Genomic DNA, 17,940 nt, shown 5'->3' on the forward strand with positions numbered 1-17,940 from the left:
AAAATATACATATATGGACAAGCAATGACATAGCGGCCTGAAATAAGATACAGTAGAATATTATAGAATACAGTATATACATATGAGATGAGTAATGCAAGATATGTAAACATTATTAAAGTGACTAGTGTTCAATTTCTTAAAGTGGCCAGTGATTTCAATAGGCAGCAGAAAATGATCGACCTGTGAATTAGCCTGTGAAAGTATGTGTTAATTTTGGTCAAGGTGAAATTCTTATGGTAGAAATTAGTGACTAGATAATAATAATAATACATTGAATTTATAAAGTGCTTTTCATTGAAACACTATCTCAAAGTGCCACAGTATTTATATAATAAGCTTATAATACATATTATAATAATAACCATAGATTCTAGTTTCATCAGACAGAAACCGCACCTTCCTACCTGTGTTAAATCCATTGTGTCAGTTGATAATGTGTTTCATGTCATTTGAAAGTGTGTCCAAGAGTCAGTGTGTCTGGCTTCTGTTGTTACATTGTATCATTTCCAATCACGTGTGTTTTCTTGGAAAGTGAAAAGTAGGATGGGCTTACTAGTGGTTGTGGGAAGGGTGTTAACAGTTCAGTACAACCCCTCAAGTGCCCCCCCCCCCCACACACACAATATATTCCGTCTGATCTGTTCAAGTAGCCCAATGACAGGGTGTACCGTTGGTACAATAAAGCACATCACATACTACTTTGATACTAAACTGTTGGTAATAGTCTCCAGACATGGCTTTGGTGGGAGTTAGAGCTTCATACCACAGGATTCTTAACCAGATAGAGCTTCTACTACCTGGTAAACTGAGACCCATTTACAACCATCCTGCAGGTAAGGACATTATCAATATTATAGCATCAGGTCCAACTTACCTGGCTGACTCTGTATCTCACAGTGTCTATGGTTTAATGTCTAAAAGTCTCCTCATCTTCAGAATACACTTTCTCAATATTTTGAAAATGAGATAAGATCATTTATCATCATCACCTCTGGATGTATTCCACTCTTCTATTTGGTAAAGAAGAGTGATGTTCAATATATATGAATGAGTGAACAAAAATTGTGTTTCTAAACTTACAGTAGCAGTGTATTGGGGTTTGTGAATGGACCCCTGGTCACGAGTGACCTCTGTGTTGGGGTTATCGTCAATGGAGCAAACATAGTTTTATTCTAGTAGTGTTGGAATTGCTTCAATGTGACATGACGAGTGTGTCGCTCATTATAACTTTGAGGTGAATGAGGACAAACAGTCTTGATGCTGCCCAGTCTGTCTGTCACATGCAGACTGCCCTCTCTGTCTGTCACATGCAGACTGCCCTCTCTGTCTGTCACATGCAGACTGCTCTCTCTGTCTGTCACATGCAGACTGCCCTCTCTGTCTGTCACATGCAGACTATCTGAATGTTGATGAGCTAGTACACAGGGCCCTTCTTCCAGCCCTGGGGAGATAACAGAGACCGACTGGCCATAGGGAAATTCTGGCAAATGCCAGATGGGCTGGTCCATCTTTAGCCTAGTGTGCCTGTCAAAATTGTGGGTTTTGCCAAAATTAAAATTATTTGGCTAATAACTGGGGTCTCAAGGTGAAAAATGGGCAAGTGTGGAAGCCTCAAGGGAAAGAATGGGCCTGTGTGATAGAAATGCTCGGGCTGATTTCTGGTCCCAGTCCATCCCTAGGAGCTAGAGCTGAGCTGTAGATGGGTGATAATGTGCCTTGAAGGGTGTGGACAGAGGGTTGTTCAAAGCAGTGGTTCGCAATTCCTGGTTCATGGGATGTTGTTAATATCAAAATAGGTTGGCACCATGATAAAGCAGAGGGAAGTCAGTATGAGATGTAAAAGCATTACACATTAATAACAATTTATAGTTTAAAAAACAACCAGTCTAGCTATCAAATAGACAAGAGAAGAGAAGCCTATGAATGGACAATAGGTATGTAGCTAAACGACGTGCATGCCACTACATGCTGGCAGTCTTCAATAAATTATCAAGTTGGGAAGTTTTCAATTGGCAAGGCATTAAAGTACAGGGTGACCAGTGGAAGGAGGACAGAGACAAGCTGAGGGCATGAGAATGACAACAGGTGGAATTATCCAGGAAGTGATTTAACCAGTCACTTTCAATGTCGCTTCATCTTAAAACCTTTATTGTGGAATCAATCAACTTTTTGCACAAAACTAAATGTCACGTAAACCACTGTAACGTTATGTATTCAACGCAACTGTCATTGCTAACCTTGTAATAATTAACCTTAATAATTAAATCACGTTTTGTTTCGTTTGTAGGTCCAAAGACAATTTTTTTCTGGGCACCAGTGTGTAAATGGGTAAGTGTAAAAATATTTGCAGTGAAGCAGTTTAAATGGTTCAGGGAGTGTTTAGAGGGTTCAGAGGGTATTTTGAGGGTTCTGAGAGCGTTTAGAGGGTTCAGAGAGTTCAACATTTTGGTCATTGAGCAGACGCTCTTATCCAGAGTGCATACAGTTTTGTACTGGTCCCTCATGGGAATCGAACCCACAACCCTGGCATTGCAAGCGCCATGCTCTGCCAACTGAGCCACACAAGAAATTAAGACCGCACAGAGGCAGCATACAGGAACTCATAAGAAGCAATTGCATGTAAGCGTGGAAATGGGAGTTAATAATAATGAATTAGTAACGCCTGACCTGCGTCTACAAATTCCTGTCTGTCACGTGAACTGATTGAGATGGAGGTCGCTTCTAGAGAATTAAGTCACGTTTTATAAGCTCCTGTATGCTGCCTCTGTCTAATCTTTAATATTCCATACAGTTAATGTTTCACTCTCCGACCCTCCAAACGATGTGTTACACATTTAAACAGTGTCTCATATGCTGGGCATTATATAATGATCCTATGTTGTAGTACAAATATGCATGGTTGTGTGATCTGTATCTCTCTCTCTCTCTCTCTCTCTCTCTCTCTCTCTCTCTCTCTCTCTCTCTCTCTCTCTCTCTCTCTCTCTCTCTCTCGCTCTCTCTCTCTCTCCTCTCTGTCTCTTTCTACAGGGTCTGGTTTTTGCGGGTCTGGCTGATATGACCCGACCAGCTGATAAACTGAGTCTCTCTCAGTCTGGAGTACTCATGATCACAGGTAATGGAGCAATGAGGACAGTGTGTGTTGTGTGTGCATGCGTGTGTGTGTGTATTGCTTGATGACCCTTCAGAGGAACAGTTCACTGATAGAATTACTGGCATGGATTCAGACATGATGGCATGGAACTTTCACACCAGCCCCTGCATCATCGGTTTTCCATTGCTGCTTTGTAAAAGCCCCACTGACTGTTAACACGGACTGTAACGGTATGTCCCTGTGTGATAGCGCTGTCCTTAAATTACACAACATGACCCGTGCCTGTTTGAGACCACACTGTCTCAGACTATTTTGAATTAGAGATGATCATCGTGTTTTGGTCCTTGGATACGGTTAGTTACAAACAACTACAGGAAGTTTTCCACGACTGGAAGTCATTAGCTGTTTATTTGTGTTATGGTATGGAGTTAGGTAGTGAGCAGGGCATAGTTATACAATCCATTTTCCACTTCCAAACCCAACCCTAGGTGGCAGCAGCAACCGGGTCAGGTGCTGGGCTGTGCCTTTGTATTTTCCTTTATGTATAAATATTTTGGTCACAATCACTTGAACCAACAAGTCAGATGTCTCCTAGCCGGTACACTCATATACAACACTGACTAACCCTGATCCTGGTCAGATGTCTCCTAGCCGGGACCCCCACATACAACACTGACTAACCCTGATCCTGGTCAGATGTCTCCTTGCCGGTACACTCATATACCACACTGACTAACCTTGATCCTGGTCAGATGTCTCCTAGCCGGGACCCTCACATACAACACTGACTAACCCTGATCCTGGTCAGATGTCTCCTAGCCGGTACCCTCACATACAACACTGACTAACCCTGATCCTGGTCAGATGTCTCCTAGCCGGTACACTCATATACCACACTGACTAACCCTGATCCTGGTCAGATGTCTCCTAGCCGGGACCCTCACATACAACACTGACTAACCCTGATCCTGGTCAGATGTCTCCTAGCCGGTACCCTCACATACAACACTGACTAACCCTGATCCTGGTCAGATGTCTCCTAGCCGGTACCCCCACATACAACACTGACTAACCCTGATCCTGGTCAGATGTCTCCTAGCCGGGACCCTCACATACAACACTGACTAACCCTGATCCTGGTCAGATGTCTCCTAGCCGGTACCCCCACATACAACACTGACTAACCCTGATCCTGGTCAGATGTCTCCTAGCCGGTACCCTCACATACAACACTGACTAACCCTGATCCTGGTCAGATGTCTCCTAGCCGGTACCCCCACATACAACACTGACTAACCCTGATCCTGGTCAGATGTCTCCTAGCCGGTACCCTCACATACAACACTGACTAGCTCTGATCCTGGTCAGATGTCTCCTAGCCGGTACCCTCACATACAACACTGACTAACCCTGATCCTGGTCAGATGTCTCCTAGCCGGTACCCTCACATACAACACTGACTAACCCTGATCCTGGTCAGATGTCTCCTAGCCGGGACCCCCACATACAACACTGACTAACCCTGATCCTGGTCAGATGTCTCCTAGCCGGTACCCTCACATACAACACTGACTAACCCTGATCCTGGTCAGATGTCTCCTAGCCGGTACCCTCACATACAACACTGACTAACCCTGATCCTGGTCAGATGTCTCCTAGCCGGTACCCTCACATACAACACTGACTAACCCTGATCCTGGTCAGATGTCTCCTAGCCGGTACCCCCACCTACAACACTGACATAATCTTAGCCCTCACCTAATGCACACATTCAATCAGGTTACAGGTCAGTTAGCCAGGCCTAGGACCCCTGGACATGACAAGAGAAGTGATAGTTGTAGGCTGGCTAGGTGGTTTCTTAACATTTGTTAATGAACTCTAAAGTTCCTTGAGTTCACAAGATAGGATATCATTGTCCTATCTATGAGTGGTGGGAAGTGAGTTGAGTCTCTCGTATTGGACTGCATCGGAGCCCAGTGTTCGCACCATGTGGAAATCACACACAACATTATGAGAAAAGTAGGGAAAGCTAATATTGGATTTTTATTACATTTTAGTCATTTAGCAGACGCTCTTATCCATAGCGACTTACAGGAGCAATTAGGGTTAAGTGCCTTGCTCAAGGGCACATCGACAGATTTTTCACCTAGTCGGCTCAGGGATTAGAACCAGCGACCTTTCGGTTACTGGCACAACGCTCTTAACCACTAAGCTACCTGCCGCCCCATTATGCAACAGTAATACATTTCTGAAGCAGAAACAACATTCAGATGTTCCAACTTTACCTGTCCCTTTAGCTGTCTCTTTACCTGTCTCGTTACCTGTCTCTTTACCTGTCTCTTTACCTGTCTCTTTACCTGTCCCTTTACCTGTCTCTTTACCTGTCTCTTTACCTGTCCCTTTACCTGTCCCTTTACCTGTCCCTTTACCTGTCCCTTTACCTGTCTCTTTACCTGTCCCTTTAGCTGTCTCTTTACCTGTCTCTTTACCTGTCTCGTTACCTGTCTCTTTACCTGTCCCTTTACCTGTCCCTTTACCTGTCCCTTTACCTGTCTCTTTACCTGTCCCTTTAGCTGTCTCTTTACCTGCCCCTTTACCTGTCCCTTTACCTGTCTCGTTACCTGTCTCTTTACCCGTCTCTTTACCTGTCTGTTTACCTGTCCCTTTACCTGTCCCTTTAGCTGTCCCTTTACCTGTCTCTTTACCTGTATGTTTACCTGTCTGTTTACCTGTCTCGTTACCTGTCTCTTTACCTGTCTCTTTACCTGTCTCTCCACTATTTTACAGGTGTTATTTGGTCCAGATGGTCCCTGGTCATCATTCCCAAGAATTGGTTTCTGTTTTGTTGCAACTGTTTTCTTGGAGCGTCAGGAGCCACCCAACTCTTTAGAATCTGGATGTGAGTGGAACAGACAGAGTTAGATACAGCGCTACACACCAACATGTGGCCTGCAATTTTACATACACTGTGATTCGATTTGATTTGATATCTGTGGGCCCTATTCAATCAAACCATATTAGGGTGGAAAATCATAATAATTTGTTGACGGGATGTTCTGTATGTCAGTCATTGTCTGACAACAGGCTAGTTAAACACACAGTACTGCTCTGAAGGGCAAAGTGTGCATGGTCACACATTTATGACAGCTAGTGACATTGTCCTTGGGCTTTGCCTTCTTTGTTGTGGTTTAAACCAGGCACATTTTATGCCAAGCCTTCTGTTTCCTGTCAACTGAGTGATATAACCACAGAGATAAATGTAGATCCTGTTCTGTCTCTATGGGTACAACACTAAATAAGTATGTGGCGTCTACTGCTTTGGAACGTGCGCTACATTTGACAGAGTTAGCTAACCGGTCCTAAAGGTTGTAGAGATCACTAGACTACAGTCCATATAAAACAACCTGTTACTCTATAACTACTACATTTACATTTACATTTTAGTCATTTAGCAGACGCTCTTAACCAGAGCGACTTACAGGAGCAATTAGGGTTAAGTGCCTTGCTCAAGGGCACATTAACGTCATTTAGCAGACGCTCTTAGCCAGAGCGACTTATCTATTTGTCTTTTATTTGGTTACACTTTAAAAACAGAGGTTTGGATAAATTGATAAAGTCTGTCAGAGTCCTTCGCTGAATGTAAAGGATAGCATGCCTGCCAACTTGTCTTTGCACTCTGAGACATGAATATAGTCTGTTTGAACCTTTGTTTTGGTTTGTTAAGGTCGGAGGTCAACCCTGTCCCTCTGTGTTTCTAGGTATCAACAGGAAGTAAAGAAGCAACAGGAAGCAGGGGCTTCTGAATTAAAAAGAAAGCAGTTAGCAGAGGCCCATCCATTGTTGGATTATTTTGAACTGGTGACACTTACTAACTAGTGGATCTGATTAACTTGATTAAATGCAATTTCATCTTTGAGGACTTCAACCACCACAGAATCTTCCAACTCAATAACACCCCTCCCTCTGCAAATCCCAATTCATGCTGTTAGTAAGTATGTGATGATGACAGCACGTCTGTGTGAAGATGATGGTAAGATTAGTTCATGGTAAGATTAGGCTAAGAAACATTTACAGATTCACACAATACTTTAAAGATGGGGAATGTTTGAGTCTGATGATGGTTAATGTTATCTTTTTTAACATTAACTCTTTGTTTTAGCCTTTTAGCGCTTTGTCTGATTTTAGGACATTGTGGTATGTATATATTTATTGAAAATAAATTATCCATTTGAGATAAAACTGTTCCTGACTTGAAGAAACCTTTCTCATGTGCATGAGGTTAACGGCCAACGTCATCACACTGAGCTAAGTGAAAAGAGAAGTGTGGCTTCATCAGTTTATTGTTTACATTGTGTCTTTGCCTTGTACAGTCCACAATCACATGTGGGGCACTTCAGCACAATACAACGTTTTGGAACGTTCAGATAGAAATATGTAATATAGAACAAACATGCCTCTCCGACATGTAGACCAAACTATAGACCGCGTTTGGCAACTGAATGTGGCCTTGTTTTCTAGGAATTGCAAAATGGGGTGGGCTCATAGGGTGGGCTAACTCTCCCTACCAATAGCAGTTTGTTTGGGGCGGGGTTTAGATTTCAGTACCGCCCCCTCTGGTAACACTCCTACATAATAGATAAGACACTATGGGTAGATGAGCCTGCTTTCTGCCAATGGGTTCATACAGGCTATTCTTTGTTCTAGTTAGTATAGCCAATCAATGACAGGGTGTACTAGTTCTCCAATACAGCACATACTATTTCTTTATTTTGAACTGTCGGTACCAATTTCAACAAAAGTAGGAAATAAAACTCCAGTCTCCAGACATGGCTTTAGCGGGAGTTAGAGCTTCATACCACAGGATTCTTAACCAGATAGAGCTTCTACTACCTGGTAAACTGAGACCTTTCTACAACCATCCAGCAGGTAAGGAAATCATTATTATCAGGCTCACCTCAACATGAGAGATCTGCACCACTTCCACTGTTCTAACTGTCTCACCATCTTACAGTACAGACTGAATACTCACCTCTTATACACATTTTCAATATTTTGAATATTTATATGGAAATGACGCCTGCTGTCTGTGCCTACTTAATGCATACCTCTGGATAATTCTGGAAAATAATTCTTCCAATAATTCTGGATAAACTCTACCATTTAAAACAGCAATTTACTTTTTGTGGGGGATGGACACTTTCAAAAAGGAGAAAAACTGACTGCTATCATTTATTGACAAACAACAAGAGCATTAAACATTTGTATCAACAGGAATACAGAAATGGTCATATGAATGAATGCTCTAAACTTAGATTGAGTTGAAACCTATAGTAGCAGTGCATGGACTTTGGATGGGGGACCCTTTGTCAGCACTAGTCAGTCCTAGGCTAGCAAGCCATGTGCAACCTTGACATTGAGGTTATCTTAAATGGGACGAACATAGTTTTATTACAGCAGTGTTGGTATAGCATTGACGTCAATCTGTAGCTGAATTTAACTTAGAGGTGAATAAGGACAAACAGTGTTGATGCTGCTGATCTGAATGCTGATGAGGGAGGGGCTCTTCTCTCAGCCCTGGGGAGTTAGGGCTGAACTATAGAAGAGTGTTAATGTGTCTTGAAGGGGGTAGACAGAAGGTTGTTCCAAGCAGTGGTTCTCAATTCCTGGTTCATGGGATGTTGTTAATTAATATCAAAATAGTTTGGGAGTATAATGATGCAGAGGAAAGTCGATATGAGATTAAAATCAGAACAAAGATTAAAAGGAAATCAGTTAAGTAAAACCATGTTATTATAGTTTATAAAACAACAAGTCTAGCTATCAAATAGACGAGAGAAGGGAAGACTATGAATGGACAATAGGTGTGAAGCTAAATGACGTCCAACCACCATGTTTTAGCCCTTGGCAAGATGAGGGCAGGAGAAAACCTTAGGAAGATACTGATACCAGTCACTTTCACTTTCACTTTATCTCTTTTATTTGAGCTGTATCTTTATATTTCACTCCTCAGCAACAAATCAAATGATTTCGCAGTTTAATGCTGCACAACGTTTATCTGTTTATGGAACGTCTTCAGGCCTAACTGCTTCGGTATATCCCACTGGGCACAGACGTCAATTCAACATCTATTCCAAATTGGTTCCACTTAATTTCATTGAAATGATGTGGAAACAACGTTGATTCAAACAGTGTGGGCCCAGTGTGATCTCTCTGTTGCGGTATCAACCAATTGTTTATATAAAACTAACTCTCACGTGAATCATTGTAACCTTGTGTAATTGTACTCAACTTTCCTTTCTAACCTTTCCAAATAAACACTGTTATGTTTCCCTTTGTAGGTCCAAAGACAGTTTTCTTCTGGGCACCAGTGTGTAAATGGGTAAGAGTTGATATAGTTAAGAAGTGTCTCATGTGCTGGACATCTTATAATGGTGCTAAAAGTATGCATAGTTGTGTGACTCTCTCTCTCTCTCTCTCTCTCTCTCTCTCTCTCTCTCTCTCTCTCTCTCTCTCTCTCTCTCTCTCTCTCTCTCTCTCTCTCTCTCTCTCTCTCTCTCTCTCTCTCTCTCTCTCTCTCTCTCTCTCTCTCTCTCTCTCCCTCTGTCTAATCTTAATATTCCATACAGTTAATGTTTCACTCTCCGACCCTCCAAATGATGTGTTACACATTTAAACAGTGTCTCCTATGCTGGGCATTATATAATAGCCCTATGATGTAGTACAAAAAAATGCATGGTTGTGTGATCCCCCCTGTCGTTCTCTCTCTCTCTCGCTCTCTCTCTCTCTCTCTCTCTCTCTCTCTCTCTCTCTCTCTCTCTCTCTCTCTCTCTCTCTCTCTCTCTCTCTCTCTCTCTCTCTCTCTCTCTCTCTCTCTCTCTCTCTCTCTTCTCTCTCTCTCTCTCTCTCTCTATCTCTCTCTCTCTATCTTTATCTCTCTCTCTCTTTCCCTCTCTCTCTGTATGTCTCTCTCTCTCTCTATCTGTATCTCTCTCTCTACCTCTACCTCTAACTCTACAGGGCCTGGTTATGGCTGGCATGGCTGATATGACACGGCCAGCTGATAAACTGAGTGTCTCTCAGTCTGGAGTACTCATGGTCACAGGTAATGGACATTTTGGGAAAGTGGGGAAAGACAATATTTGACATTTACATCCATTATACAATAGTAACAAATTCCAACTTTACCTGTCTCTTTACCTGTCTCTTTACCTGTCTTGTCACCCCTCTATTTCCCAGGTGTCATTTGGTCCCGATATTCCCTTGTCATCATTCCGAAGAACTGGGGTCTTTTTTTTGTCAACGGTTTTCTTGGATTGGCAGGAGCCAACCAATTTGTTAGAATCTGGATGTGAGTGGGACAGACTCCATAGTTAGATACAGAACAATGCAAACTGACATGCATGGCAGTGGGTCCCTATTCAATCAAACCCTATAAGGAGACAAGTAGGGACATAGACACAGAAATCTGATGGAGTGTATGTCAATCAATGCCATGGTCTGACAATAACATTGTTAATAAATATACAGTACTGCATTGGAGGTTCAAACTGTGTTTGGTCACAAACAGAAGTATTTATGACAGTCCATTGTCCTTGGACATGGTGTCTATACCAGTTTGAAACTTTTTACAGACAAGTTGGCATTTTGAGTTGTATTTTGCAAGATCACTTAAGTTCATATAAAAAACATACGTTACTCTATAATCATGGTCATTTTCTTTCATTTGGTTACACTTTAAAAACAGAGATATGGATAAATTGATAAAGTCTGCCAGGGTCCTTTTCTGAATGTAAAGGATAGCATGCCTGCCAACTTGTCTTTGCACTCTGAGACCTATGATTATAGTCTGTTTGAACCTTTGTTTTGTTTTGTTAAGGTCGGAGGTCAACCCTGTCCCTCTGTGTTTCTAGGTACCAACAGGAAGTAAAGAAGCAACAGGACGAGAAGGCCCAGATCCCCATCATATAATCCACACACACACACACACACAATATCGGGTTTTGGCTTGAACTCTCAATATTTTTAATAGATTTGTGCCCCTTAAATATTTACTCAATATTATGTGCAATTTTAATACAGTTGTTTGTAGGATTACGTAATTGTTGTAATTTAAATAAATGAATGTATTTATGAAAGTTGTATCTGTAACATAGCTAAAATCGTTATTTATTTTCTGTAGTAGAAATGTTACAACCTTGTAGGCCAACAGGCCAGATTAATTAAAGATTCAGCTGTTTTGATATAAAGATTCAGCTGTTTTGATATAAAGATTCAGCTGTTTTGATATAAAGATTCAGCTGTTTAGATATAAAGATTCAGCTGTGTTGATATAAAGATTCAGCTGTTTTGATATAAAGATTCAGATGTTTTGATATAAAGATTCAGCTGTTTTGATATAAAGATTCAGCTGTTTTGATATAAAGATTCAGCTGTTTTGATATAAAGATTCAGCTGTTTTGATATAAAGATTCAGCTGTTTAGATATAAAGATTCAGCTGTTTAGATATAAAGATTCAGCTGTTTTGATATAAAGATTCAGCTGTTTTGATATAAAGATTCAGCTGTTTAGATATAAAGATTCAGCTGTTTTGATATAAAGATTCAGCTGTTTTGATATAAAGATTCAGCTGTTTAGATATAAAGATTCAGCTGTTTTGATATAAAGATTCAGCTGTTTTGATATAAAGATTCAGCTGTTTAGATATAAAGATTCAGCTGTTTAGATATAAAGATTCAGCTGTTTTGATATAAAGATTCAGCTGTTTTGATATAAAGATTCAGCTGTTTTGATATAAAGATTCAGCTGTTTAGATATAAAGATTCAGCTGTTTAGATATAAAGATTCAGCTGTTTAGATATAAAGATTCAGCTGTTTTGATATAAAGATTCAGCTGTTTTGATATAAAGATTCAGCTGTTTTGATATAAAGATTCAGCTGTTTTGATATAAAGATTCAGCTGTTTAGATATAAAGATTCAGCTGTTTTGATATAAAGATTCAGCTGTTTTGATATAAAGATTAACTTTTCATTGTTTTTGTTGTTCTTCCTTTACATTTTATTTACATGTATGTCATATTTTACAATATACATTGTAGACATTACATTATAAACCTTTTGAACATAGATAGCTATAGAACCCTGATATGGTCTATGATTTTGTTTTTAATTAATGTGCATTTTTGTGTGGCCCTGGCCTCACCCATCTCGTCGGCAGTGCATAGGCGCCACCCTGTGGCAATTTGGCAAACTACAGTACTGGAAAAGGGAAAATTACTTACCTTCAGTTTATTTACAGTACATAGCTACAAAGAAAAGCAAGGATGCAGTATGAAACCAGCGCTCTCTTACAATACCGCTTATCTAACGTAACTAGTTTCTTAATAAAATATCTAACCAAATATTCCAATATCGTGAGAAGGTTTCTATAGCAATGTTGTCGCTCAGAACATGCACAGTCACGGTGGCCGAGAGGTTAAGGCGTTGGACTCGAAATCCAATGGGGTTTCCCCGCACAGGTTCGAATCCTGTTCGTGACGATTGTTCGCTTTTAGTGTTTGCAGTTGCATTGAAGAAAACATACGGCAAGTACATCGACAAAAGCAATTTGTTCTTTAATAAGCAATTTGTTCTTTAATAGGCTTCCGAAATAACTATATGGAGACTTTCTTCTTTATTACGGGGGAATTATCTCTGAACGTAACACGCCCCCTTGAAAAGCATGTGTTTTTCTCGTCTCCTTAATTTTGACAGCTGGAAATTAATTAGATTCTGATTTGAACGATGTACACGATCACTATACTAGTCTCTCTTGTCTCGCTTCAGTGACTTTATCAAATATGTCCGCCATTGTGCCAAACGATGGTCAATTCTTGATAAAAGACATAAAGTCGGGGTTGAAAAATGTTAATGTAATCTTTATCGTGTTGGAAATGGGTGAGTGGTGAATGACAGTTCCATTTTTCTGTGTTTCATATGGTGATTAATGAATGAATGCACATTTTGTTCACTCTCTCCTTCCCTCTACCTGAAGGAAGGGTGACTAAAACAAAGGATGGGCATGAGGTTCGCTCCTGCAAGGTGGGGTTAATGTCCTCATGATTTTCTCCCTATCCTCCATCTTTCTTCAGTCTCATCCTCCGCCTTTCCACTCTCTCCTTAATGCAGACCTTCTCGACCTCTCTCCTGTAAAGTGGGATAATTGCTCCCTCCCCCCTCTCTCCTGTCAGGTGGCTGATAAGAGTGGGTGCATCACCCTGTCTGTATGGGACGAGGTGGGTGGACTCATCCAGCCAGGAGACATCCTCCGCCTCACACGAGGGTATGTTTATCTATCTATCTATCTATCTATCTATCTATCTATCTATCTATCTACACAGTCATTTATTTTGTTCTCTCTCTCTCGTCAGCTATGCGTCCCCGTGGAAGGGCTGTCTGACTCTCTACACAGGCAGAGGAGGAGACCTGCAGAAGATAGGAGAGTAAGACACAAACGGTTGGCTTGTATGTTAATGTGTTCAAGATTTAGGTAAGGTATTGATCTGTGTTGTACTGTAGGTTTTGCATGGTCTTCTCTGAGGTCCCAAACTTTAGTGAACCAAACCCAGAGGTACTGGCCCAGACCAACAGGCCGGTGAGTACACACACACCGGAATGATCTATACATTTTGTTATTATACATGTTATTTTCTAAATCTCCTCTCCTCCTTTTTTCTCTATTCATCTCATCCCCCTCTCCTCTCCTTTCCGTTCCTCTCCTCTCCTCTCTTCTCCTTCCCTCTCTCCAGTCTAAAGTTGAGTCCCAGAACAGTTATTCTGTCAGTCAAAGCTCCACCCCCTCAGTCCCCACCCTCACATACTCTTCCTATGGATGCTCTCCGCTCTCCCGGAATCCAACCTATGGGAGTGCAGGACGGCAGACTGGGCGTGGCACCGGAGGTCCTGGCACCGCCCCCAAGCCCACACTATCTATGGGCAACGGCAGGGACCCACGGCGAGGGCTAAAGAGGAAATGACACTTGTCGGATTCCAAATCAACCCCTATTTTACGTCTGACTTGGGCCTTGTTGTATTGTTTTTATTTTGCAAATTAAATAATTTTTGTTAACATGGCCTAGGTCATAATTTTCAAAGGAAGATAACATGTTACATATTTGGTTCAAATAAATAAATAAATCAGAACTAAATGATTTTGGGGGTTTGAAGTAATGTTCAAAAACTACCCTGGCTAATCAACTCTCTCCAACTATTTCAACACGGTCCATACCGGCTCCCCTTTCATTTGGAGTAGGTAGAAGTTGTTTCTTGGAAAGAGGCAAAAAAGAGTGACACCAGGTTAGAGGACTTTCTCTTTCCTTTTTCTGGAACACCTCAGATGCTAGAGGATGCATGTGACCAAGTGTCCTTTCATATGAATTACACACAGAGAAACAACACCCTACCACGTGGATCTGAGAGAGATAGAGGGGCGAGTTCTCAGATGAATCTACTCCCAAAGCACACTAAGACCCAGTCCTGATGGGAAAAGGCCATGCATCCACCAGACCTTCCAGAATAAAGTCTACTTAAAGACAGTAAACCATTAAAAACAGTAAGAAACACATCTCCTATCACAGAACTCATTGACTAACTGTGACTCCTGTCCTTTTTCCTTCACGTACACTGAGTGTACTAAACATTAAGAACACCTTCCTAATATTGAGTTGCAGCCCCCCTTTTGCCCCCAGAACAGATTCAATTCGGCGGGGCATGGACTCTACAAGGTGTCGAAAGCGTTCCACAGGAATGCTGGCCCATGTTGACTCCAAGGCTTCCCACAGTTGTGTCAAGTTTGCTGGATGTCATTGGGGTGGTAGACCAATCTTGATACACACGGGAAACAGTTGAGCGTGAAAAACCCAGCAGCGTTGCAGTTCTTGACACAAACCGGTGCGCCTGGCACCTACTACTATACCCCGTTTAAAGGCTCTCAAATGTTTTGTCTTGCCCATTCACCCTCTGAATTGCACACATACAACTGTAAGTGCTGTTATTGTGAATTGTAAACATCTAGGAGCAACAACAGCTCAGCCGCGAAGTGGTAGGCCACACAAGCTCACAAAACGGGACCGGCGAGTGCTGAAGCACGTAACGCGTAAAAAATGAACGATAGCCAGTCAGCCTGAGTATTTGTATGCCGAGCCTTTCACCAAATGGTGTTCCTGACATAGAGTAACTCTGCCAGATCATGGTCGAACCAGAGGCGGAACCTGTTTTTAATTTTAATTTTCTTTATGGGGGCGTGCTTGTTAACAATACTACTGAAAATATCAATAAAATAAGGTCCAAGCATCTTCGACAGAGGGGATCAAGCTGATGCTATACCAATAGACAGAGGCCAGGTCATGAAGGAAGGCTTGCCCATTAAAGTTTTTCATCAACCGTCTGACAAATCAGGACAGGTCGTTTAACTGAGCAGCCATTACGAACACAGGCCGTAAAACAGTGATCACTAAGGTCATTACAGAAAACAACAGAATGATACCTATCAGGATTATTTGAGGATAACATCAAGGAGAGTAGCATTTTCTTGGTGTTTGGGATCATACCTTCTGGGATTGGCAATGATCTGAGAGAGATTTAGGGAGTCCCATTGTTTTAAGACTTGGTCAGGTGGTTTAAGCATGTCCCAATTTTAGGTCACCTAGCAGGACAAATTCAGACTTAGTGTAAGGGGCCAGGAGAAAACTGATGGTGGACGATAACAGTCAACAAAGAGCTATTTGAAAGCTTGATGCTGAAAACCAGCAAATTAAATTGTTTGGGGACAAACTTGGTGTAGTCAACTGAGAACTGAAGGTGTTCCTTGGTGAAGATTGCCACTACACCACCTTTGGAGGATCTGTCTTGCTTAAAAAGATTATAACCAGAAAGGTTAACATCAGTGTTCAGAACACTCATTCTTAACCATGTTTCAGTAATGACTAACACATCTGGATTGGAGCTGTGAACCCACACATTTTAGGTAATAAGCTTCTAGTGTTAACATGCAGAAAACCCAGGCTTTCACGAGAGCAGAAATCATTGAAGCAGAAATCAGAGCATTAGTCAGAATTGGTGCTAGCAACAGTAGACAGGCCAGGGTGTACAATAACATTTCCAGATATTATCAGCAGCAATACAATCAGGGCACAGCAGAGGACAGGGAGGACTTTGCACTGTTGAATTTCTTATGATATTTTCATGTGCATCAGATGGCAACAAGATCATATTGTACAGGAATTTCATCAGATAACATGAATACAAGGCTGGCAAGAGAGGATTAGAACAGGATGGGAGGCCAGGAGTCTGTGTAACCAATAGAGAGTCCGAGTTGCGAGCGTGGGAACAAACATTGTCTGGCCCAGGTCGGGTAAACAAGCAAGTTCATAGTCAACAAAGCGCACAGGAGTCATGGAAAGAAAAGCACAAGAAACAAGCCAAACGGGTTAGGGCTGGCCAGCGGATGTTCAAAGAGTCACTCCTCCCAACATAATAAAGTGAGAGAGTAGCTCTCTATGAGACCAGTAGGCTATAAAAGTCAGAGATAAAATAAATAAATAGTAGACCTATGCTAGTTCATTAAAAGTGTTTGAGTTAAAGCTCACATAATAAGATTCACAAGTTAACTAGCCTTCATATAAATTCAGATCAGTTCAAAGTCTGCGGTGTGTGTGTGCTGGAGGTAAGCGAAAGCTCAGGGGAGAGAGGGGGGAGTGAGGTAACACAAGCAATGAAGGCCTGACGAAGGCTACTGCTGTCAAACAATTTAATTGTGGCACAGGAATAAAGCACTTAGGAGCAGCATTTACAGTGTGCAGGATTTCCTTTCTTTGTATTCAGAGTACTGATACGTCCCAGCTAGTCTGCTATTAACTTCATGTTTATAAGACTGGTCCCCTGCCCAAGACCAAATGGTATGTCCCTCCCAATTCTGCCAAGACTAAAAATGAAACTGAAAGTATGTCAATGATTTTGTGGGTGGAGGCAGTACCTGTGAAAAATAGCCAGAAGGCTTTTCATTTGGTTAGTTTGCAGAGACTGGATACAAACGGAGCGCCTGAGAGAAGTTTGAGGTGTTAGCTGCTAACGACTGCTTTCCAATCAGCTACAAACAAATATCCTTACTGGTTTGAGAGGCTTTCACGGTTAACAACTGTTCTCAGACCATCCATGCTTGACGAGGGTGTACGCTATGAGGCCCTATCAGTGGCCATGGGAGCCACGGTGAGGCCCTTGTCCGACTTCCAGAGGAACAACCCTGGCAAGACGCCTGATAACCTTTTGACTGTGGAGGGCTTTCTCATCGGTTCTGTCCTGGGTGTCACCTCTCTCCTGCAGTGGCTCAACCCTGTGTCATGGTTGGCATGGGGGGTGTCAAAGCTTTTCTTCAGTGAGGACAAAAGCAAGGCAACCGACACTGAACTCTACGTGGACGAGGCAGAATTCTTTGATAGGGAGTTTGATTATGACTTCACCAATGTTTCCGACTCCGAGTGTTTTGAGAGAGGCGGTGAGGGCTACAAGCGACCGTGTGGATGGAAACGCATCGCGTTGAAGGTTCTGGACAAATACGGAGATAACACGTGGCTCGGTCCAAACGGGTTTCGGACACACTCGGTTACCGGGGAGTGGCCAGTGTCGTATCACGGTACCAGCGAGGACGGGGCTAAAGGCATCATCCAGTCCCACTATAAAGCAGGAGCTAGGCAGCTCTACGGCAGAGGGATCTACTCCACTCCTGACCTCAGCCAAGCCAGCGGCTACGCTAGAGACTTTCTGTCGAAGACAAACGGGAAAACCTACAGGATGGTCCTTCAGAACCGCATCA

At 42.1% G+C, this 17,940-nt stretch overlaps 3 protein-coding genes across 3 annotated transcripts; all 3 read left to right on the plus strand.

Annotated features, from left to right (window-relative positions):
- Positions 1 to 736: 736 nt before the first annotated feature.
- Positions 737 to 7,014, plus strand: LOC311124045 (mitochondrial pyruvate carrier 2-like; the record flags this gene model as incomplete). Its single annotated transcript, XM_084198259.1, has 5 exons — positions 737 to 836; positions 2,291 to 2,331; positions 3,031 to 3,115; positions 5,882 to 5,993; positions 6,853 to 7,014. 5 exons carry the CDS (start codon positions 737 to 739, stop codon positions 6,968 to 6,970), a joined length of 456 nt encoding a protein of 151 aa, XP_084054385.1. The 3' UTR covers positions 6,971 to 7,014.
- Positions 7,015 to 7,752: 738 nt separating this feature from the next.
- Positions 7,753 to 12,126, plus strand: LOC311124044 (mitochondrial pyruvate carrier 2-like). The gene is made up of 5 exons (XM_084198258.1): positions 7,753 to 8,020; positions 9,433 to 9,473; positions 10,112 to 10,196; positions 10,331 to 10,442; positions 11,005 to 12,126. The coding sequence occupies exons 1-5, from the start codon at positions 7,921 to 7,923 to the stop codon at positions 11,060 to 11,062; spliced, it is 396 nt and encodes a 131-aa protein (XP_084054384.1). The 5' UTR covers positions 7,753 to 7,920; the 3' UTR covers positions 11,063 to 12,126.
- Positions 12,127 to 12,931: 805 nt separating this feature from the next.
- LOC311124046 (SOSS complex subunit B2-like) lies at positions 12,932 to 14,107 on the plus strand (the record flags this gene model as incomplete). The annotated part of the gene is made up of 6 exons (XM_084198260.1): positions 12,932 to 13,032; positions 13,130 to 13,172; positions 13,322 to 13,413; positions 13,502 to 13,573; positions 13,650 to 13,725; positions 13,880 to 14,107. The coding sequence occupies 6 exons, from the start codon at positions 12,932 to 12,934 to the stop codon at positions 14,105 to 14,107; spliced, it is 612 nt and encodes a 203-aa protein (XP_084054386.1).
- Positions 14,108 to 17,940: the final 3,833 nt, after the last annotated feature.

The sequence above is a fragment of the Coregonus lavaretus genome (assembly GCF_964263955.1).
Source record: "Coregonus lavaretus genome assembly, contig: HAP1_SCAFFOLD_1274, whole genome shotgun sequence".
In the NCBI taxonomy this organism is placed as follows: domain Eukaryota; kingdom Metazoa; phylum Chordata; class Actinopteri; order Salmoniformes; family Salmonidae; genus Coregonus; species Coregonus lavaretus.